The following is a 22,493-nucleotide window of genomic DNA, read 5'->3' as shown; positions in this document are numbered from 1 at the left end:
GGATCAGGGAATTTTAGACATGCACCCTGGGGTGAGGATCGCAGGGTAGGAAACAGAGAACGTTTGGGGTGGCTGGCAGAGGTTGTTGCAGAGAGAGTGCCCAGGCCCCAAGCCGCACTTCCTGGGAGCTGGCAGGGTTGCCCGGCCTGCCCACTGGCAAGAGGGGTGGGACTGACCCACCTGCTCCTATCAGCTTCTGAAGGTAAAATCCTTACACGTGAAGAGCAGAGTTTTGTTGGAGGAAAAAGGGAGGCAGAAAACTTTACATAGGGAAGGTTCGGGCAGAGATGGAGGGCTGGGAAGAGCAGAACCCAGAGGAGGGAGAATATAGACCACCTATTTCTCTTAGGTTGACCCCATTCACCACCATGTCACCCCACCACCCACAGTTTTCTGGGTTAGAAGCACATTTGGCAAGACTTTCTAGAAACTCCAAGGAGATGTCTTATCTTAGTCAAGGTGTAAAAAAACAAAAACAACTGGAAAATAAGAGTAGGAAATTGAAGGAATAGCTTTCTTTTCCTTTTATGTTCATTCAGCTGCCCCTTTTCTTCTCTCCCCACCCCCAACCCTGTCTCAGACCACTTTTCCAACGGTCACCACCTTCCCCTAGGGAAACGAGCCCATTCCTCCATCAGTGGTCTTTGGGAGCATCAAGAGAGATACATGCAGTAATACACAGGCAAGAGAGTTGGTTCAAAGTGATAAGGGGTCTCCTTGTGAAAAGAGGAGGGAGACCTGTCCTGGTGGATGGTCATGATGGGGACAAACTCCTGAAACCCCAAGTGGAAATGGGGATACTGTTCTGTGAGAGGAGAAGAGAGGCTGACAGAGCGGGGGCAGGAGTGGGGTTGGGGGTGAGGGAGGAGAACAGAGGAAGGAGGAAACTGGGAGAAAATCTCATGATTTTGGAGGAAAGTTGAGAGAAGGTCCTGAGAAGCCATGGGAGAAGGATAAGGTTTAGTTTCAGTCTAGAACCAGAGCCAGTGTGAGAGGATGGGTGTCAGACATCGATGCTTAATGATACAGCTCTGTTTAACCTCTGTGTTATTCTTACCAAGTTGACACTGACCCCTTACCACTGAAACAGGTGCCTGTGTTTGTTAGACAAATACTGCCAGGCCTGCCACCCCTATAGCTCCAAAGTCAGAGGTGCAGAGAGCCAGGACCAAGAGATGAGCTGCTCACCAGGGATGAACAAATTACCAGAGATGTGGTGAGTGATCACAGGTCTAGAGAGATGTACATGGAATGCATTCCCTTCATCCTCTCAAGAAAACGGCTCAGATCCTAAGCCTGGGTTTGGCTTTGCCCGAGGCCTTTCTGCTTCATTCCAGCCCAAGATTCTACTCCACGTGCTGGCGCCCTTCGCCTCTCCCCTCCCTTCTCCTTGCCCTAGTCTACTTGTACTTGGATCACCCGTATCTCCATATGGCTTTTTTTTGGAGGTGCATTGTCCTGTTTTCCCTTGTGGCCGGGGTTTATGCTGAGCCTGCTATGTATGGAGAGGTTCTATCCCTCAGCTACCCTCATGCCTACCCCAATGATGTTGAGCAGTCTTGGGACATAGAAGTCCCTGAAGGGTACGGGATCCACCTTTACTTCACCCACCTGGACATAGAGTTGTCTGAGAACCGCTCCTATGACTCCGTGCAGGTACACTGTGATGGGCACGAAAGGACGGGGCTGGGGTGGTGGACTGAGAGGGTGAGCACACAGTAGTCCTAAGGTGGGGAGTGGGCTATCTCTCTGCCCTCCATACCCAAATATTACCCTTTCCTTGCTTCTTTTGACTCTTCTCTTAGATAACTTCAGGAGGCCTAGACGAAGGGAAACTGGATGAAGGACCAGCAAGAAGCTCAGCTCCCCAGTGGTGGAAGGGTTCCACATCCCATACAATAAACTCCAAGTGATCTTCGGGTCAGACTTCTCCAAAAGAAGTGTGTCCCTGGATTTGCTGTGTACTATGTTGCCGAGGGTAAAGTTCACCCCTCTCTGTGCCTCATTGATCCAGCCCTGAGATTGGAAGCAGGACAAACATTGAGCAACGCAGGGAGTGAGGATTCTGTTTGTAACTCTTATGAAGTATTGAGTTGGCTTGGATCCCTCCAAGAGTTGCCTTTGTGAAATTCAAACTCGTAATCACTTGGTGGTGATGATGGTAATGATAAAAATAGATAAAGAAACAATAATTTATTCAGAACCACTATGAACTGGGCACTGTTAAGGAGTTTACCTATATTAATTTAATCTTTAAATTATATATTTTGGGCTTCCCAGGTGGCGTTAGTGGTAAAGAACCCACTTGCCAATGCAGGACACATAGAGTCACGAGTTCAGTCCCTGGGTCAGGAAGATTCCCTAGAGAAGGGAATGGTAACCCACTCCAGTATTCTTGCCTGGAGGATCCTGTGGACAGAGGAGCCTGGTGGGCTACAGTCCATGGTGTCGCAAAGAGTTGGACACCACTGATGTGACTTAGCAATCACACACATTACATTTATTTATATATTCCTGGCTGCTCACAGGCTCGTTCTCCTTGCCCTCACTGGGGCTACACTCCTCTAGTTGCAGTGCATGGGCGTCTTGTTGCTGTGGCTTCTCTTGTTACAGAGCATGGGTCTAGGTCATGTGGGCTTCAGCAGTTGCGGCTTTTGGGTTCAGTAGTTGTAGTGCAGGAGCTCCGTTGCTCTGAGGCATGTGGAACCTTCCTGGACCAGGGATTGAATCCATGTACCCTGCATAGGCAGGTGGATTTTTATCCACTGGGCCACCAGGGAAGTTCTACCTCATTTCTTAAAGTAGGTGTTACTATCTCTACATAAAGATAGGAAAAGTAAAGACCAAGGAAGTTAAATAGCTTGCAAAGACTCACACAAAGAATGTGTGGTATTGAAACCTATTTAACATATGGCAAGCAAACTTTCACATTCTATGTGCTTCTACACCTATCTCCATGGTATAGTGATGTCAGAACATCTCATAAAGCCCAAGTCTTGTTTAGATTTGCCAGAAATGCCAACATCATGTAAGGTAATACATGCACTCATTATTCCTCCCTGCAGAAGACATACCATGTTAAGCTTGCAGAGGGTTGTCTCTGGAGTGGAAATGCTATGTGAGAAAGGGTCTCCAGCATTGAGAGCTCCCCCTATAGATGCGCAATGGTAGAGCACAACTGTAGAATCATCAGTTTAGTCGCTCAATTGTGTCTGACTCTTTGTCACGCCATGGACTGCTGCACGCCAGGCCTCCCTGTCCATCACCAACTCCTGGAGATTGCTCAGACTCATGGCCGTTGAATCAGTGATGCCATCCAACCATCTCATCCTCTGTTGCCCCTTCTCCTCCTGCCTTCAATCTTTCCCAGCATCAGGGTCTTTTCTAATGAGTCACCTCTTCGCATCAGGTGGTAAAAGTATTGGAGCTTCAGCTTCAGCACCAGTTATTCCAATGAATATTCAGGGTTGATTTCCCTTTGGATTGACTGGTTTTATTTCCTTGCAGTCCAAGAGTCTCTCAAGAGTCTTCTGCAGCACCATAGCTCAAAAGCATCAATTCTTCAGTGCTCAGCTTTCTTTATGGTCCAACATTGACATCCATACATGACTACTGGAAAAACCATAGGTTTGACTTTATTGACCTTTGTCAGCAAAGTAATGTCTCTTTTTATTAATGTTTAAAATAATATTTTAATATAATAAAAATAATATTGATAGTTTATTATTAATTGATTATTTTATTATTAAAAAGCTAAAAGACAGCTTTTTAATATATTGTCTAGGTTTGTCATAGCTTTTTTCCAAGGAGCAAGTGTATTTAATTTCATGGCTGCAGTCACAATCTGCAGTGATTTTGGGGCCCAAGAAAATGAAGTCTGTCATTTTTTCTATTGTTCCCTCATCTATTTGCCTTGAAGTGATGGGACCATATGCCATTTTGAATGTTTTTTGAATGTTGGGTTTTAAGCCAGCCTTTTCACTCTCCTCTTCCACTTTCATCAAGAAGCTCTTTAGTTCCTCTTCTCTTTCTGACATAAGGATGTTGTCATTGCATATCCGAGGTTATTGATATTTATCCCAGCAGTCATATTTCAGGAGAATAACATAGAATAATAACATACTGAAATATTATTCACTGAATGTCTTTAAGCAACATAGCCTTCCTACTTACTCTTGCCATTTTGGGCTTAACTTCATTCTTCCTTCTAGGTCTTTGTCCTTGATGCAATCTTTCTTTACTCTTTGTAGATGTAAATGAGTGCATGGACTTTGCAGATGCCCCTTGCAACCACTTCTGCAACAACTTGATTGATGGTTATTTCTGCTCCTGCCCTCCAGAATACATCCTCCATGAAGATAAGAAGAACTGTGGAGGTGAGCTTGGCATCAAGAGAGTTGCATGTTCCCTGGGGTTTGGGTTGGCTTGAGGCTTCAGTGTGGGGTTTGTCTCCCATTTTTGATTTTGATTAGCCCCAGCCTTGACTTGGCATCAATTTTTAGTTACTCATAAACTGAAGGGGAGCCACAGGAGTGGAGGAAGATAAGCCTACAGGGTCAAGTTAATTAATTGGAGAAAAGAGATAGGTGTCAACTTGGGGCTTTTCATAACCATGAAAGACTCCACATAAGCAATGGGATGGAAACCCAATATGTATTAGGTATTTCTGCTGATATGCACTGGTGTGTAACTGTGGCATGTGGGCTTAAGTTCTCATGAAAAGTATCATAGAAAACATGAGGGACTCCTTGGCTTGACCCTATATTTGACTGTTCTTTTCTCTTTTTCCTCCTTAGTCAATTGCAGTGGGGATGTATTCACTGCACTGATAGGGGAGATTGCAAGTCCCAATTACCCTAGTCCATACCCAGAGAGCTCAAGGTGTGACAATCAGATCCAGTTGGAGGAGGGGTTCCGAGTGGTGGTGACCATGCGGAGAGAAGACTTTGACGTGGAACCAGCTGACTCCGAGGGCCACTGTTCTGACAGTTTACTTGTGTGTGATGGATGATCAGTTTTCTTCCAAATCACTCAGAGAGAGTTCTCCTTGAAGACACATTATCTAGCCTTCTGTTCCTTCTTTTCTTCTTTCACTCCTTCTTATTTTATTTTACTTTTATCCCTTCCATGTTACCTTTTTCTTTTAGTTCTTTCTCTCCTCTGATTTCCCCATTTTGATTCTCTTCAGTTTGTGGCAGGAAACCAGCAATTTGGTCCTTACTGTGGGAATGGCTTTCCTGGGCCACTAACTATTGAAACCCAGAGCAGTGCTCTCAATATCATCTTCCAACTGGATGGATCAGAACAAAGAAAGGGATGGAAATTTTGTGACCGTGGAGATCGTGAGTAACCTAGAAGCTGCCCTTTGGTTGGTGGGACCAGAGTCCTTCCCAAGGTAAATTCAAAACAGTAGATTGTTGTACAGATGGGTATCCTGAGAACACAGCAGCTCCTCAGCAGAATGTCAACCTGTCAGTGGTTGTGAGAAACTCTCAACTTGTAGGAGTCCTTCAACTGGATTTTCAAGTGCAGACAGCCTTGGGGTGGTTAGTTAGGAATGCAATCATTTTACTTATTGCACTTTATTTCACTGCAAGATTTGCAGGATCATAGTTCCTTGACTAGGGATCAAACCTGTGTTCTCAGCAGTGAGAGCACTGAGTCCTAAGCACTGGACCACCAGGGAATTCCTGCCATATTATTTTAGACACCTCAGTATTGAAATGCGGTCTTCAGGGTTGAGGAGGACTCAGCAACTGTAGAAAATGTTTTGTTGTTGTTTAACTGTTACTTTGTGTCTGATTCTTTTGCGACCCCATGGACTGTAGCCTGCAAGTTTCCTCTGTCCACGGGATTTCCCAGGCAAGAATACTGGAGTGGCATGCCATTTCCTTCTCCAGGGGATCTTCCCGACCCACGAATCAAAGCCGCATCTCCTGCATTGGCAGGGGGATTCTTTATCACTGAGCCACCAGTGAAGCCCAACAAATGTGAGAATGATGTATACAGAATAGAGATTCTGCAATGATTTGGTAGATTTCCTTTCCTATCCGTTTCAAGCAATCTGTTGTCCTAAAGAAGTCACTGTTAATTCCTTCTAGGAGCCTGAGAGAGCAAAATATGTGTTTGGAGATGTGGTGAAGATAACCTGTGTGAATGGGTTTGAGGTACAGGTAAAGCACTGTCAGGGGCTCCTCTCTAGTCCCTAGGTCAGGATGAGCACACTGGAATCATCAGTTACCGAATGTCCTCTTTCAAGCAAGGTCTAGCACCTTCTCCATAAAGAGGATCTCTAGTTGTCCTTTTCAATCATGAAGTTTCTTAGAGAGCTTCACATTCTCCTTTTGGCTTCAATCTTCCTGGGGAAGGGGATAGTAGGCTGGGACAAAGTTGTCTTTTAGCCCCAACTTCTGGATGCTCTGGGTCATTCTGCTAAGATGTCCCCAGGCTTCTCGTGGTCAAGACTCCTCATTGATCCAAGGCCATAGATAGGTTTCATTTTTGGCTTTTGACCCCTTGTATCTCTCTTTATAAACTAATGTTGATGGTTACTTTTTTCCAGGGAAGTGTTTACTTCACATCTTTCTATTCTACTTGCCAAAGAAATGGAAAGTGCAATAATTCCGAGCTGTGGTGTGAATGTATGTATCTCTTTAAAACGGGACTCTTTTTGCCAAAAAGTGAGCAGTGGCCCAATTCTTGGAAATGTCCACCCATTCACCAAAATAGTTGGAATAATTCTACTCACTAGCCTATGAAATTGCTCAGTCTTATGAAAACTCACAACCCTGGTGCCTCTCACCTTCTGAGATGGCCCACGGTCTGTCTATGGACTGTATATCTTCCTGAATAAACCTTCTTTCCCTTAAAGAAAAAGAGGGGAATAAATCTCCCCCCCCCAAAGGAAATGGAAAGATTAGTGCATTGAGTACAAATGCATGGTTTCTTCTTAGACTTGAGAGACAGTGGATTGGGTTTTTGAAGGGAAGTCAGTCATAGAATCCTAGTCTCAATATGACCCCAGGTCGGCCAGACTAGCAGGTTTCTTACAAAGAAAGGGGTTCTGCGATAGGTGGAGTTAATAGCATCCTGTAGGTCCATTCCTGCTGAGGCCTCAACAACCACTGGGAACCAGATTCATTCTTGCAGCATTCAACGGACCATCTGAAGTGGCAGGACTCAGTAGGCTGGGGAGATGAGCATGGCCACAGAGAGGCTGATGTAGGGGACTTCATCCCAGTTTTGCTTATCGGTGGGGGATGTGGGGAAAGGGTGAGGAACACAGCTGGGAGGATGGACTTGCCCAGTGTTTCTCCCTGGAAGGAAGTGTCTATCCTGATCATCTCTCTCCTGCCTTCCTCCTGTAGCCATGGACTGTGGTGCTCCTGAACCCATTCAGCATGGTAGAGTCAAAGATCTAGAAAGTACTCTATTTTGTTCCATCACTCACTACTCTTGTGAGGGGCCATATTACAGCATGGAATATAAAGGGAGTGGTAAGTTTTCTTTGACTAAGAAAAGGGAAAGAAAGAGTGAGAGTGTTGGAGGGAGAATATTACAACCTTTCTGAGTTGGAGAGAGTTTGGAGAGAATGAGGGAGATGGGCTGGGCTTTGTACATCCTCTTGGTTTAGTCTGAAGATACAGTTTTCACACGGGGTTGGGTGGGGACCTAGGTTGTACAGGATCACCTGTAGAGTATCATAGAGATCACCTAGCTCAGCTTCAGGAACTCCCCCTACAATATCCATTTTCACGTGGTCATGCAGCTTTTGACCAACTATGTCATGTAGAACCCACTGGAGTAATGCATCCAGCTTCAAGTCCCTATTCTATGATGATGTTTTTCATCCATATCATGCGACATGTGGGAGCTTAGTTCCCCATTAGAGTTCAAACCGGTGCCCCCTGCATTGGGAGGGCAGAGTCTTAACCACTGGATCACCAGGGAAGTCCCACAACTGACTTTCTTTTTGGGGAAGCCTTGGTGGTTCTGGATGGCTCACGATATGTCCCAGTTCATTGCTTTTAATTTAATTTCCTACTTGAAACACTTTCCCAGCCTCCACTTTAATCCTCTTCCTTCTGCTTTGGAGACTGTTCCTTCTGCTCCCTGGGCAGGAATGGGGCCAAAGGGACTGTTTGGAGGATAGTCTCAAGATCATTTTATAGTAGGTTTGATCCCATAGCCTCCTCAAAACCCAGAGGCTCTGAGGCTCTGAATGGAAGGGGGGAAGGTAAGTGAGAAGATGTGATGGTGAGTGTGTCCCTTGTCACTTGTGCTATTTCAGAGGTGTATCACTGCACTGGCAACGGGAGCTGGGTGAACGAGGTACTGTCACAGAGCTGCCTAAATGCATTGCAGGTAATCAGGGCTCAGGCTTAGGTAGAGAGCACGTTCACAGGGGCAGGTGTGTGAGGCTCACCTTCTAAAAGGAGTTGTAATCCTCTTGGGAAGGGACTTGATGGTCTGGGGCTGCCAGAGCCTAGCTCAGTGAGGTGGAGACAAAACTGGGCCATGGATCTGCCAGGGCCTTGGGGAATTCATCAACTGCACTGTCAGGGTGACTGACCCTAAAGAGAAGAGTCAGCCAGTGACAGTGGGTGTCAGAGTCTGGGATGGTTAGATTTGGTTATGTTGGTGCAGGAAGAGGATCTAAGATTGCTAAAAACAGGGTCTGAAAATTGAGAGTGAGAAATCAACACTTAGAAACAAGATTAGTTGAATACCCTCGTTATTGTATTTAAAATTTATCTGGTAACAAGATATATAGGAATAAAAGAAATAAAGGGGTTACATAGAGTTTAGAAGGCTTCCTGGGTGGCTCAGATGGTAAAGAATCTGCCTGTAATGCAGGAGATTCGGGTTCAATCTCTGGGTTGGGAAGATTCCCTGAAGTAGGAAATGGCAACCCACTTCAGTATTCTAGCCTGAAGAAATCCGTGGACAGAGGAGCCTGGTAGGCTACAGTCCATGGGGTCACAAAGAGTTAGACACAACTGAGCGACTAACACTCAGACCATCAGCCTAGAGATCAGAGTTGAATAGAGACGGATCCCAGACAAAGCCAGAATAATAATAATGATCCTGTAGTAACAGCATTGTTATTGAGAGCTAGAGACTCAACTAGCTAATTGCATTTATTATCTCATTTGATCAAGTCTTTGCAGTAAGCATCTGTTTTTGGTCCTGTTTTATAGTTGAAAGAATTCAGTGTAAGTTCACAGTTTAAGAAGGGACAGGTGTAGGCTTTGAACTGAGATCTGTCTGTTATGCTCAACTCAGAGTCCATTCAGGCTGATGGTGAGGGATTTAGGTAAGCCAACTTGATCTGAAATACAATTCAGTTTCAGTTACATTAGGTGTTGGCAAAGCAACCAAACCCGGATCCAGTCAATGGAGGATGAGATGAAAGATGGGAAAAAAAAAAATCCTCTCTTTCCCCTATGTCCACAGTTCCTAGGAGGGACTCAGCTGCAGTTAGGACTTGAGTAAATAAGTTGACAAGTTTGGATCTGGGCATCAGAGGAAGATAGAAGGCTTGCCTCCCTAATACAGGGGTGAGAATAGAACCTTACAAATGTGGCTCCTAACTGGGTCCCTGTCCCAATGTGTAGAACCTAGGGTGTTACGTAGCCTCCTGCGGGTCTGTGAGTTAAGCTATCCATAGTGTGAGGCTCATTTAGGTTCAGGACTTTACACCCGGCCTCAGTTTAACCAGTCTCTACCACAAGCCCGCTCTTATCATTGGCAAAGTGGGATGTTTGGTCCTTAGGTGAGTTCAGGATGAGCCAGGCACTGATATGGATGAGCAAATACACTAAGTCCCTACATATGAATGAGCTCTGTTTTGAGGGCATGTTCGTAAGTCCAACAACGTGAGCCTAGGTACCCAACTAACACTGTGTACTGTATTATAACACTTTTACATTATTAGAATGTTTCATAATACTTTTCACACAAAGGGTTTATAATATATTTCAGACAAATGGTTTATAATACTTTCACCCAAATAATACATAGAAAACAACACAAAACATAAAGAAAGCATTTTCTTTAAAAAAAAAAAAAACTTTACTTATTTGGCTTTGCTTTGTTTTAGTTGCAGCATGTAGGATCTAGTTCTCTAGCCAGAGATGAGACCCAGGCTCCTTGCCTTGAGTATGCAGAGTCTTAGCCATTGGGCCACCTGAGAAGTCCCAAGAAAACATTTTGAGTCTTACAGTATGGGACCTTGAAAAGTACACTAGTACAGTTCAGTAGCTGGTGCTTCTTAGCACTACCAGTTACATCACTGCTGCTTTTACACTTGCTTCCAGGCATCCTGAGCTTGAAGTAGAGATACTGTACTACTGTACTCTACACCACTGTACAGTAAGTTTGCAAAAGCATAACCACTGGTAGAGGATGTGTGCACAGGACAATGTACGCCAGACACCTAAACTAACTTACATGATAGGATGTGCAAATGCATGTTCTCATTTTTGAAAGTTCCAGCCTTGAAGGCTGCTGTGTAGGGGACTTACTGTACGAGGGTGGCTGTGTTGTGCTGAGAACAGTGAAGCCCAGCAGGTGTTTGAGTGGCTGGAGGATTGCTGGGTGCCAGTAACCTGCCCTGCTGCTTCCCCACCTTGTTCTGGCTCCTTTCTAGTCTGTGGCATCCCCAGCGAGCCTTTTATATCAACACAGAGGATATTTGGAGGCTCCATTGCAAAGACTGAAAATTTCCCCTGGCAAGTCTTCTTCTCGAACCCATGGGCTGGTGGGGCTCTCACTGACAAACGCTGGGTGCTGACAGCTGCCCATGTCATGGAGGGAAACGATGTCCTGGTGATGTACGTTGGGTCCACCTCAGTGGTCACCTCATAACTGGCAAATGCCCAGAAGCTCACTGCCGACCATGTGTTTATTCACCCAGGTTGGGAGATCCTGGATTCCTCAAAAATATGGAAGAATTTTGACAATGACATTGCACTGGTGCGGCTGAAAGACCCAGTGAAAATGGGACCCAAGGTCTCCCCTATCTGCCTCCCAGGCACCTCCTCAGAATATGACCCCCCGGAGAACGTCCTGGGGCTGATCTCAGGCTGGGGTCGAACAAATGCCAGAAGTCATGTTATTAAGCTCAGAGGGGCAAAGCTACCCGTTGCTCCCTTATCCAAATGCCGGGAGGTGAAGGGGGTCAATCCTGGAATAGATATCAGTTCTTTTGTTTTCACTGAGAACATGATCTTTGCTGGTAATGACAAGGGTGTTGATAGCTTTGAGGGGGACAGTGGTGGGGCCTTTGCTGCACAGGAACCTAAGGAAAACAACCCCAAATTCTATATTGCTGGTTTGGTGTCCTGGGGTCCCCAGTGTGGGACCTACGAGATCTACATGCTAGTCAAGAACTACGTTGACTGGATAAGGAAGACAATGCAAGAATATAGTGCCCTCAGTGTAGACTAACCATACAAGTCCCACCAGCCTCTCTGAGGGCTGTGACCCCTCTGGACTTTCTGTTCCTCACAATAATCCCATTATTTCACCATGACTGAGAGAGGACATGGGAGGAAGACTGAGCTATTGATAGAACTTGGTTGTTGGGATACTTGGTTGGAGGTAGGGTTCTGCTCCTGTGGTTGTGTTGGTCTTTCAGTATAGCTGGACTAACTACGTGGGGTCTTCTCCCCTGAGTCCATCGTGTGTGAGCAGACCCCTGTCTTGCTCTATTCCATGGGGGTCCTCTTTCACGATGATCCCCGCCTGCTCTAGTTCTGACTCTAAAATTCGCTGTGGGGCATACGCTTGATGTTTTTGTTTTTGTTTCCTGTTTACCTGTTTGAAGTTGACTATCATTCTCAGAGTCTGCTATTTACTTGTAATAAATCATGTTCATAATCCAGTGCTGGCTGACTTGTCTCATTCCACATCAAGACCTCAGCACCATGGGAAGGGAGTGTAATGGGCTGTTGTGTCCAGAAACTCAGGGCCCTTGGAAGTCACATTTAAATGTCACAAAAACAGGGAACTCAGCTTCTCTCCTCTCTTCAAATGGAGAGGAACTGAACATTGTGGATTAGCATAACATCAATGCAAGGTGCTGTGTTCTGCCTTCAAAACTCGTCAAACATACCTGAACCTCACTCAGAAGTGCACATACAACATTTAGAATTGGCTGTTTAAGAGCTTTGAGTTTAAAATTTCAGGGTAAAATGGTTTCAGTATGTCTCCTGAAAGTGAATTTTCATTTCATGTGCATTTGTTTAATACAAAAAATTATGACCTAATGAAAAACAAAAGAAATTCAGCATGCTCTCATCTGGTTCCCTGGTGGTCTTGGTTAATTTGTCCCGATTCATCACATCCTTCTCTGTCTCTACCCACCCGCAACGCCCACGGTGTCCATGGGCTGTTCTTTTCTCTAGGTCTGTGACTCCATTCCTGCCCTGTACCATTTTTCTAGATTCCACATGTGTGTGTTAATATATGATATTTGTTTTCCTCTTCCTGACTTACTTCACTTATCTGTGTTCTTGCAGAGTGCTGCCCTGGATGCCGCTGTAATATACTGATACTACATTACACAGACAGTATACTGCATTTCTGAAATCTGTAAAATGATGAACACTGAAAGGCACTTGGACTTGAGGGTGTCAGATAAGGGATTGTGGACCTGCATTTGGACTTACCAACCCATCATTTCTCAGGGATGTTTTAACTCTGCCTCGATATTCTTGATTTCAGGCCTGTGTGAGTCAACTTGAGTAAAGTTGTTCAGACAAGTCCAGCAGAGTTTGTTGTGCAATAATATCATGATAATATTCTGGCATAAATACTTATAACGCTCATCCCAAGCTTTGGGTCCTTCTCTGGCCTTTAAATGTATCTTAAAGAATATAAATTATTTGAAAATATTGTTAATGCACTTCCCCAGCTGTCCAGTGGTTAAGACTCCTGCTCTTCCACTAGAGGGGGTGCGGGTTCCATTCCTGGTTGGGGAACTAAGACCCCCCCACATGCTGCCAGGTGTGGCCAAAAAATAAATACATACATATGTAAATAAATGATTAAAAAGATAAAAGTCCTATTAGTGACTCAGTTTGGGAAAAATATTTCATAGCATTCTTAAGGAATATTTAGAAGTTGGAAAGTGAGCTGTTAAGAAAGCTCTTATATCTGCAACTAGGTATGTGGGAAAATAAGGATTTTGTTTGTAGTGTATAATCAAAATACGGAGATAAATGATCTACAACTGTAATGATAAATGTGGGAAGCAACTTAATTGTTCTCATTGCCTTCCTAAGTAAATATTTTACAGATAATCTCACTAAATATTTTTTTTAAATGAATTTATTTTTGGCTATGCTGGGTCTTTGTTGCTGCCTGGGCTTCTCATTGCGGTGGCTTCTCTTGTTGCCCAGCACAGGCTCTAGGGGAAGCAGCTTCAGTAGTTGTGGCTGGAAGGCTGTAGAGCGCAGGTGCGCGGGCTTAGTTGCTGTGCCACACGTGGGATCTTCCTGGATCAGAGATCGAACCCTGCATTGGCAGGCGGATTCTTTATGGCTGAGCCATCAGGGAAGTCCTGAACTCACTAAATAGATTTATATTTATTAAATACTGCTCTTAATTCATTTTACACCATGGGCTTTCTCATAAAACTTTACCTGGAAGGTGTTCTATATTCAGTTACCCGATTGTATAAACATGGAAGCGGACAGTGATAACTAGAGATTGTGGTATCTTCTGCAATCCTTGGGGGAAATAAGGGTGACCTTTGGGTTGTTTCAGGTGAAGAATGCGGGTGGGATTATAGAGAAGAGAATTTATTTCACATGGTATCTTTCTGCATTAGTGATTTTAATATGGATTCTTAGCAGTTATCAACAACTGGTCACTGCTCTCTGGATTCTGACCTAGGCAAACCTGGGCTCAGTCTTCCACTTCCATCTCTTTCTTGATCCAGTCCACGTAGTTGAGGAGTTTGGTGTAGAACCCGTACCCTTCACCACACCCGATGCCCCAGGACCCGATGCCCCAGGACACGATGCCCGTGGCCACCCAGCGGTCATTTTTCTTATCCCTCACTGCAAAGACCCCTCCATTATCCCCTTGGCAGGAATCCTGCCTTTTGACCGGGTCCCCAGCACAGAACATGTTTTCAGAAAACACATCATTCCTGTTTTTTTGCCGGAGCCAGTGCTCGCAAGTCTCTCGCCTAGCTACTGGCAGACGGACAAACCTGAGGTCGTGAGAAATTCTCTCCTCCGTGATCCCAAAGCCACTGACACAGCCAATGAGACCCAGGTCATAGAGGGTCTCATTGTCTGGGAGGCAGATGGGCAGGAGGTTGGGGCCCAGGGTGACGCTATTTTCCAGCTCCAGGAGGGCAATGTCCCCCTCAAAATTGTGGGACTCTTCTTGGCGGTAGTCTGGGTGGATTATCACCCTACGGACCGAGTGGTTTGACAGCTTGGTGATGTCTTCCACGTTGATGTGGCCCAGGAACACATCTATGTTGGGGCTGCCCTGTGCCTCGTAGTCCTTGGGGTAGATGGTGTGTGCGGCCATGAGGATCCAGCGGTCCCCCAGCAGCACGCCACCCCCGGGCCCGTGGATGTTGGTGTAGACCTGCCAGGGGAAGTTGCCCAGCTCGGCCTTCTGGCCTCCAATGATGCGTTGCCTCTGCTCCACGGGGTGGACTGGCTTCCCGCACACTGAGGAAGAGAAGATGGGTTCACGGAGAGAAACATCAGTGCCCATCCGCCCACCTCCCTCTATGGCCTTTCTCTCCCCTTTGCCCCTCTTTTGGCTCAGGGCCCTTTCCTCTCTCTTCATCCTCCCCAACCCACCATCTTGGCATAGTGTCAGCCACCTCTCCTCATTCTTGTTTATTCTTCCCCAGGGCTTTTCTTGCCCTTTTTATTTAATCTTGGTCTCCCATCTGCTCAGTGAAAAGTCCAGGACTATCAGGACATGGTCAGCTCTCTAGGTCCCTCTGCCCTTCTCCTGGGGCATCTCCTCTCCTTTTCTCAGATGCCCCCTGTCATTCTCCAGCTTCAGGCTAGACTGTCTCTCTCTTGTCTGTGCCACCCCTCCTCTGAGGCCCTGCATGGGTGCCAAGGCCACAGAGGACAGTGGAGGGCTTCCACTCACCTGGCAAGCACCGAGGCATCTTCTCTCCTGCCAGCTCGTTCTTCCAGATGCCCTGAGCCGTGCAGGTGTACAGCCCTGAGAGGAGAGGGGCCTGAGCTCAGGCTGGGGGGTCACGGGCAGGGGCCAAGAGTACCAAAGTGAGAACACACCGGAGGAGGAACAAAGGGAAAGGTTCGAATATCTGCAGATGGGATATTGAAAGTCTAAGGGGCACCATGCATATGTTTTTGTTTTGATGCTAAATGGAAAAATCAGAATCCTTAACTCATATTCAGTGTGATTCCTATGTTTGAAAGTTGACACAAAAACTGGAAGGAACTTATCAGGAAGATCTCATCAGTGATTGCATCTTGGTGCTGAGTTGTGGATGATAATGGGAGCTATTTTTTGTTTGTTTGTTTGGAGGGGGGAATTTGTTTGGCTGAGCAGTGCAGATCTTAGTTCCCCAACCAGGGATTGAACTTGAGTCCTCAGCAGTGAAAATGTGGAGTCCTACCTGCTGGACCATCAGGGAATTCCCTGTAGCTATGTCTTCTGATTGTGGACAATGAACTCTGCTTGATGCTCAACACTGTATCTGTATTATGTCATTGGAGCACCACGGTGAGGATTTTCAGCCTGCCAGGTGGAGCTAGTGGAAAAGAACCCTGCCAATGCCAAAGACGTAATAGACAAAGGTTCGATCCCTGGGTTGGGACAATCCCTGGAGGGAGAAATGGCAACCCATTCCAGTATTCTTGTCTGGAGAATTCCACGGACAGAGAAGCCTGGAGGGCTATAATCCATGAGGGTTGAAAAGAGTGTGACACAACTGAGCAACTAACACTAGAGACGAGGAAACTGGGTTTAAATTTTTTTGCACAAGGCCGTGTAACTTCTAAGTGCCAGAACCAAGATGCAAAGGGAGGATTGTCTGACTTCAAAGCCTAGTTCTTAAGTAATACCCTATACAGCATATAAATAAGATTGTTTTTCTTTTTTGCACATTTCAAACCTACAAGGCATGTGATTTCTTTTATTAAAACAAAGTTTTTAAGATAACCATAGATGAGTTTGAGAATAATTTAGTAATGCAGAAAGTCACAACACAGCAGCCTGAGAGAGGATGTGGGGAGAATGCTGAGGAAACCCCACTGATAAACCTGTAGTGCGGGTGTTGGTGAGGGTGGTGGTGGTGGTGATGGTCGTGATGGTGATTGTGATAGTGGTGTAATGATGGTGCTAGTGGCGGGTGGCAATGGTGATGGCAGTGGTAGTGATGGTCGTGGTTTTGATGGTGATGGTGGTGGTGAGAGAGCTGTTTATGAGATTCAAGTGTTTCTTTCTATCAGCTCAAGTGTCTCCATCCTCAACCTTATTAGAAGCCTCTTGGCACCCCTGAAACCAGTGCCCGGGATAAATATCTTAACATTCCCTCTTTGGAGATTCTGTTGATAAAAATTGCAGAAGATGTTCCAACAAGAGGGAGAATAGGGCCATTTACACGTGTCCCTACCTCGCTCAGACTCGCTCCTGCCGTCTTTGGTGTGCATCTTGTAGAAGGGCTCGTGGCAGTAGTACTGGATACGGGCCTCGTAGGTGTTCACCCCCTCTCTGGTGGTGTAATTGAAGGCCCCGTTGGGCAGGCTTCGGGGCTGCCCGCAGTCCTTGACTTGGAGAGAACACAGGGCCACATGAGAGCTGAGAAGGACTGTACTGGAACTTCAGTGGGAGGGGTGGGAACCCATAGGCCAGGCTTCCCGCTTCTTTGGATTCAAGAATCCCAAATTCTGTCTTCCATTCAGTACGAGGCCAGGAGCCCAATACAGGCACCACTCACCCACGGCTTGGTAGTGGGCCTGGAAGCCCTTGTAGAATATGTCGGTGCCGTTCTCCTCGTTGGAGAAGTCTGTGTGGAAGGTCAGCAGTATGCTGTTTCCTTGGGACACGAATTCCATCCTTTCAGGGGGGTTGCCCAGGGGAGAGCCCAGCTGCCCACAGAACGTCCCCAGGGTCTTCTTATCAGCAGAGATCTGTGGAAGAGGGACAAGGGGACAAGCTGTGGAAGGGACACATCCCACGTGGAACATCATGAAGGTCAGTGAGGGTCATCCTTCTCCTGAACCACAGAAGTGATCCCACCCCCTTCTGGACAGCCTCCAGCTGCTCTCTACCTGATGGGCTCTGGCTGTTGCAAGCTCCCCAGGGGCCTTTTCTCTGTCCTGCATGCCTATCGGCTGACCTTGCACATTATCCCGTGCCTGGGACATCGGCCCTCCCTTTTATGTCCCCCATCTGTGGCAAACCTAGGCAGCATATTAGAAAGCTGAGACATCACTTTGACGACAAAGTAGTCAGAGATATGGTGTTTTCAGTATTCATGTATGGATATGAGAGCTGGACCATAACGAAGGCTGAGTGCTGAAAAATTGATGCTTTCAAATTGTGTGCTGGAGAAGACTCTTGAGAATCCCTTGGACAACAGATAGATCAAACCAGTCAATCTTAAAGGAAATCAGCCCTGAATATTCATTGGAAGGACTGAGGTTGAAGCTGAAGCTCCAATACTTTGGCCACCTGATGTGAAGAGCTGACTCATTGGAAAAGACCCTGATGCTGGGAAAGATAGAAGGCAGCAGAAGGGGACAAGAGATGAATGATGGTTGGATAGCATCACCGACTCAATGGACATGAGTTTGAGCAAACTCTGGGAGATAGTGAGGGGCAGGGAAGCCTGGTGTGCTGCAATCCATGGGCTCACAAAGAGTCAGATAGGACTTAGTCACTGAACAACAATAATGTGTGTCAGACCTTTCTTCACCCCCACCTCCTCCCGTGTCCACCTGCCACTGGAATCCTGGTTACCTCTCCCCGGTCTCTACCATTCCTTCACCCCTAGAGCCTGGATGATCTGTTTACCTTCTGTCCTGTCCTTCCACCTTGTCATAGTCAACCCATTCCTGTCCAGCTATGACTTCTGATATTCAGCTGAATGTGAGCTTCTGAGACCTGCCAGCTTAGCAAGCATCACTGAGCTCCCCTTACCTCTTCCTTCACAGAGTCCTTAATGCCTGCAAAGCAGAAGATGTCCCTCCTCCTATCTCATCCCCACTTTTTCTGCCACCAGGACCCTCCCTACCAGCACTGCTGACATCTCAAGTCCTCTGGGCTAGGAAGATATGGCATTTTCATGGTATTCTTTTATACCCTCCAGGGGATCTCCTGGAAATAGTATTTATGGGCTATGTACAGGCTCTATTTGAATCCTGAATCAAGAATCTCATTTTTTAATTTTTATTTTTAGGCTGTGCTGTGCAACATGTGGAATCCTAGTTCCCCAATTAAGTTTCCCAGGAATCAAACCTGGGCCCCCTGCCTTGGGAGCACAGAGTCTTAGCCACTGGACCACTGGGGAAGTCCTCAGGAATTTCATTTTTATTGGATGTAGAAAGAGGGACTGGGACGATGCCCTTGGTCGTGATCAGGGGACTGAGCCCACTGTCATGGCTGGAGACCACCCTTGAGTTACCACCACACACATGCCACTTCCGCACGTCCCTGTGTTCCTGGTGAGGAGGCAGCCACGGTGATACTCTCCATGGCAACAGGGAAACCGAGGCATGGAAGTTTCCGAAATCCTCTGGGCAAGTAAGCAGACAGGGAAGGTATTTCTGACTCCTGTGGACAGTGCATTTCCCAAGGGCAGGGCCTGTCCCCTCCCTCTCTGTTTCTCCCCTCTGTGTGCCCTGAGGACAGAAACCAGTGGCCACCCAACCTTGACACTCCTGGACTTCAGGAACCCCACCTGGCCATCAGCTTTCACCGGCTTGGGGCTATTTCCCCAGGCGGGGCATCCTATCCAGGCTGGTCAGAACATGGGTCTCCAGGTTCCAGAGACACTCAGCTCTCCTTCTGCCTACCCACCCCCCCCAACTTGCCCCCCTACCTTGACATAGTCATAGAAACAGCCTTCCGAAGGCTCCAGGTCAAACTGCCAGAAAGTGAGTTTCACCCTGTACCCTGTGGGTACCGTGACCACAGTGGTCCTCTCAAAGTCGTTGGGGTAAGGCTTGGGGAACAGAGGGGACGTCACCTCCCCGTAGAGCCTCTGAGGGGTGGGGATGGCGCCTCCCACCCTGTAGAACAGGACTGGCAGCAGGAGGTATAAGAGCCACCTGCCAAAAGAAAAAAGGTGTCTGTAGGGCTGGATGGCTGCAGACCCTTGCTGTTTGCTTGGGGATGGGATTACCATACTGCTGGGCATTTTCCTCTTGATCCATTCTAGACCTCAGGGAGATGTTCTAGGGTGGGTGGGGAGGGTGCAGGGGGGAGGCTGGTCTCTGCAGCTGCTGTACGAGTGCGCCTCTCAGGGGCAATGTCCAGTCCAGAGGTCATCACACTCCCCCCACCTCTCTCCCCAGCTTCCTCCCTGCCCTGTCCATCACTCCCCTTCCCTTCCAGGAATTGGGCTTGCTTGGACCAGTTAACTGAGGGTGAGAATTTCCAGTCATCGTCTCTGAAAGGGCTCCCACACACTCAGCAAGGCCTCTGGGAGAGAGCACCTATGGAAGAAGGTCTCAGGCACAGAGGCTGACCCTCCAGGCCGAGGGACCCCCCACCCCCATCTCGCTTCTCCCTATGAGCTGGAGGAGGAAGGCAGTGTGGCCTCACCTCCTGGGTCTGAGTCTCCTTTCTCCCTGGGAGGAGGGATGGGGCATGTGTTTGCGAGTGTGCATGCGTGTGCACACTGGAGGGATCAGGTGTATGGGGAGGGGCAGGTGCTCCCACCTCCCTAAGTCTGGGCACAGGGGTCCTCCCGTGCCCAGGATCATCCCCTCTGGTGTCTCCCTCCCTCCTTGGTCCCCATCAGGCTTACTCACATTTCTCAAGGGGCCTGTTGTTGGATCCCTGACTCTCGTGACAGCATCTTCATCCACTCTGTGACCAGGGAAAGGAGGGTCATGCAGAAGAGAGAAGGGGGAGGGAGGGACTGTGGAGGGGGAAGGGGTGACCATTCCGGGAGAAAGATTGTACAGAATGAACTATTTGCATTTAAAAAAAAAAAAAAAACCCAAATGGAAAATTCTGTTTGCAGTTTAGGTTTGGTTTTGTAATGCCTGAGGGTGCTGCCACCTGCTGACCTGAAGGGTAAGGGCTAGAGATGGTTCTGCATTTTTAGGGACAGAAAAGCCTCGGGTTGGAGGCCCAGATGTCCCTTTCTAAATCTGATAGGAATGCCCCCTTCCTTAGGGTCTTCTTGGGGACTGCGGTTGTGTGTTCAGGGTTCCTACCCAAAGGGCAGTGGAAATCTCAGTTAAGAGGCGTGTGTTTCATGGCCCTCTCTTCTCCGTTAACCCCATTCTCCCTGTTCGTAGTCAGCCAGCAGCTCTGGTCCAGGAATAACCAGGGTTCAATGCCCAGAATAATGGAACAGGAGCAAGGATTAGAGACAGGAAGTGCAGGAGGGTGCAGAGGAGAGAGAAGCTTGGTTGCCCTGGGGCCCCGCCCTGCTTCCCTCAGCAATGACACCGTTGCGGGAACTTACCTGAAGGTCCAGTGGTTGAAATACCATGTATCCAATGCAGGGTGTGTGGGTTTGATCTCTGGCTAGGGAACTAAGATCCCACATGCCATGCAGTGCAGCTAATAAAGAAATTTACAAAAATGACACATAGAGCAGGGGCTGCTGGGACCACAAACAGCACTAGGGTCTGTTTCAAGACCCTCCCAGGACTTCCTTGGTGGTCCAGGGGTTAGGACTCCCAGCTTCCAATGTAGGGGACATGGGTTTGATCCCTGGTCGGGGAACTAAGATCCCAGGAAAAACAAAAACAAAAACAAAATCCCTTCCTCCCCCCTCAATGGACTCAGGCCTGCCGATGAATTGGTCCCTTAGGGAAACAAGAGCAGCTGAGGATGGGTTGGAGACATCCTCTTATCCTCAGCATCTAGTCCAGAGTGTGAGCCCCTGAGGGTCACAGTGCCAGGGACTGGGCAAACGGGGTGGCTGTGGACCACCAGTGACTTGATCTTTTCCGAGCAGAAGCCAGGCCCTGGGAGGAGAAAGGGTTCCTGTCTCTCCCATCCTCCAGGCCGTGGTGTTCTGTATGGAACGTATGCTCTTTAGGGAAGCCTTCTCTCTAGGGCTCAGAGACCCCATGCCAATGTGTTCCCCTGGGAGGCTCAGATCCAGAATGGCCTCTGAGTTCTCAGGCCTTTGTCTTCTACTCTGCTTGTTTCCCTTATTAGATGAGTCCCTCCATCTCTCGACCTGCCTGCTCACTTATCCATTTGGAAGCCATCTATTTAATGTGTCAGGTGCTTTCCCAGGCCCTGGGGCAGCTCCCTGTGAGGCAGCGAGCAGGTCATCACTGAAAGTAGTCTGAGAGCAGACACACGGAAGAGCCCAGGTGGATCCAGGTTGGAGGGTTTTTCCAGCAGGCTTGTATGTCAGAGCCAAGGAGTGAATCTGCTGGCAGGGCTGATCCATGACATGACCCACGACATGATCTGTGCCCTGTCAGGTGAGAAAGGACAAAAGATAGGGGAGCGGGTGAGGGCCAGATTAGGAGGCAAGAAAGAAGGGGCATCTTGGGACTTCCCTGGGGGTCCAGTGGTTAAGACTTCACCTTCCCATGCAGGGGTTGAGGGTTTGATCCCTGGTTGGGGAGCTAGGATCTCACATGCCTTGTGGTCAAAAAATATCAAAATATAAAACAGAAGCAATATTGTAACAAATTCAATAGACTTTAAAAATGGTCTAAATAAAAAAAGATCTTAAAAAAGAAAGAAAGCACATCTGGGCTAGCAAATTTCACATTAGTATCTGGACGGCAGTGTGTGTATGTTTGTGTGTGTGTGTGTTGTGTGTTTACCATGATGGTAGGATGGAAGACGTACAGGTAGACAAGGTGGTCCAAGAATGTAAGTCTTGGCAGGAGCTCTCCCATCTATCCTAGGGATTCTGAGTTCTGTCCTGGGACCATTCAACATGACTGGATCTCATTAGCTCCGCCCCAGCCTGACCCCCACTCTGCCCAGCCACACACGACAACCTTGACTTATACATAGTGTTGGGCTTCCCTGGTGGATCAAATGGTAAAGAATCTGCCCACAGTGCAGGAGACTAGGGTTCTCTTCCAGGGTCAGGAAGATCCCCAGGAGAAGGAAATGGCAACACACTCCAATACCTTTGCCTGGAGAATTCCACGGACAGAGGAGCCTGGCAGGCTGCAGTTCATAGTGTAGCAAAGAGTTGGACAGGACTGAACGACTAACATTCACTTCCTTCATACACTGTGTTAAATCCTGGACTTACACCCTGGGCAGAAAGAATGAAGATTGCTCAGGCACTTTTTTTGAAACCAGTACTGAAG

General features: G+C 47.4%; 1 protein-coding gene and 1 pseudogene across 1 annotated transcript; one reads left to right on the top strand and one right to left on the bottom strand.

The window, feature by feature from the left end:
• The first annotated feature begins 1,161 nt into the window (after window positions 1-1,161).
• On the top strand, window positions 1,162-11,451 carry LOC145546725 (complement C1s subcomponent-like; annotated as a pseudogene).
• A 2,374-nt stretch (window positions 11,452-13,825) lies between these two features.
• LOC145544798 (complement C1r subcomponent-like) lies at window positions 13,826-21,451 on the bottom strand. Its single transcript, XM_081588034.1, has 8 exons — window positions 21,393-21,451; window positions 20,663-20,760; window positions 19,998-20,055; window positions 19,064-19,292; window positions 16,958-17,150; window positions 16,634-16,789; window positions 15,139-15,213; window positions 13,826-14,699 (listed from the first exon to the last, which is right to left on the bottom strand). Coding segments are annotated over exons 3-8 (1,440 nt in total). The 5' UTR covers window positions 20,000-20,055; window positions 20,663-20,760; window positions 21,393-21,451; the 3' UTR covers window positions 13,826-13,914.
• Between the last annotated feature and the right edge of the window lie 1,042 nt (window positions 21,452-22,493).

Source organism: Giraffa tippelskirchi, chromosome 4, assembly GCF_054371585.1.
Source record: "Giraffa tippelskirchi isolate mGirTip1 chromosome 4, T2T-mGirTip1v1.2.pri, whole genome shotgun sequence".
Lineage (NCBI taxonomy): Eukaryota > Metazoa > Chordata > Mammalia > Artiodactyla > Giraffidae > Giraffa > Giraffa tippelskirchi.
The sequence above is the reverse complement of the archived record's forward strand: the minus strand, read 5'-3'. Positions and strand labels throughout refer to the sequence as shown.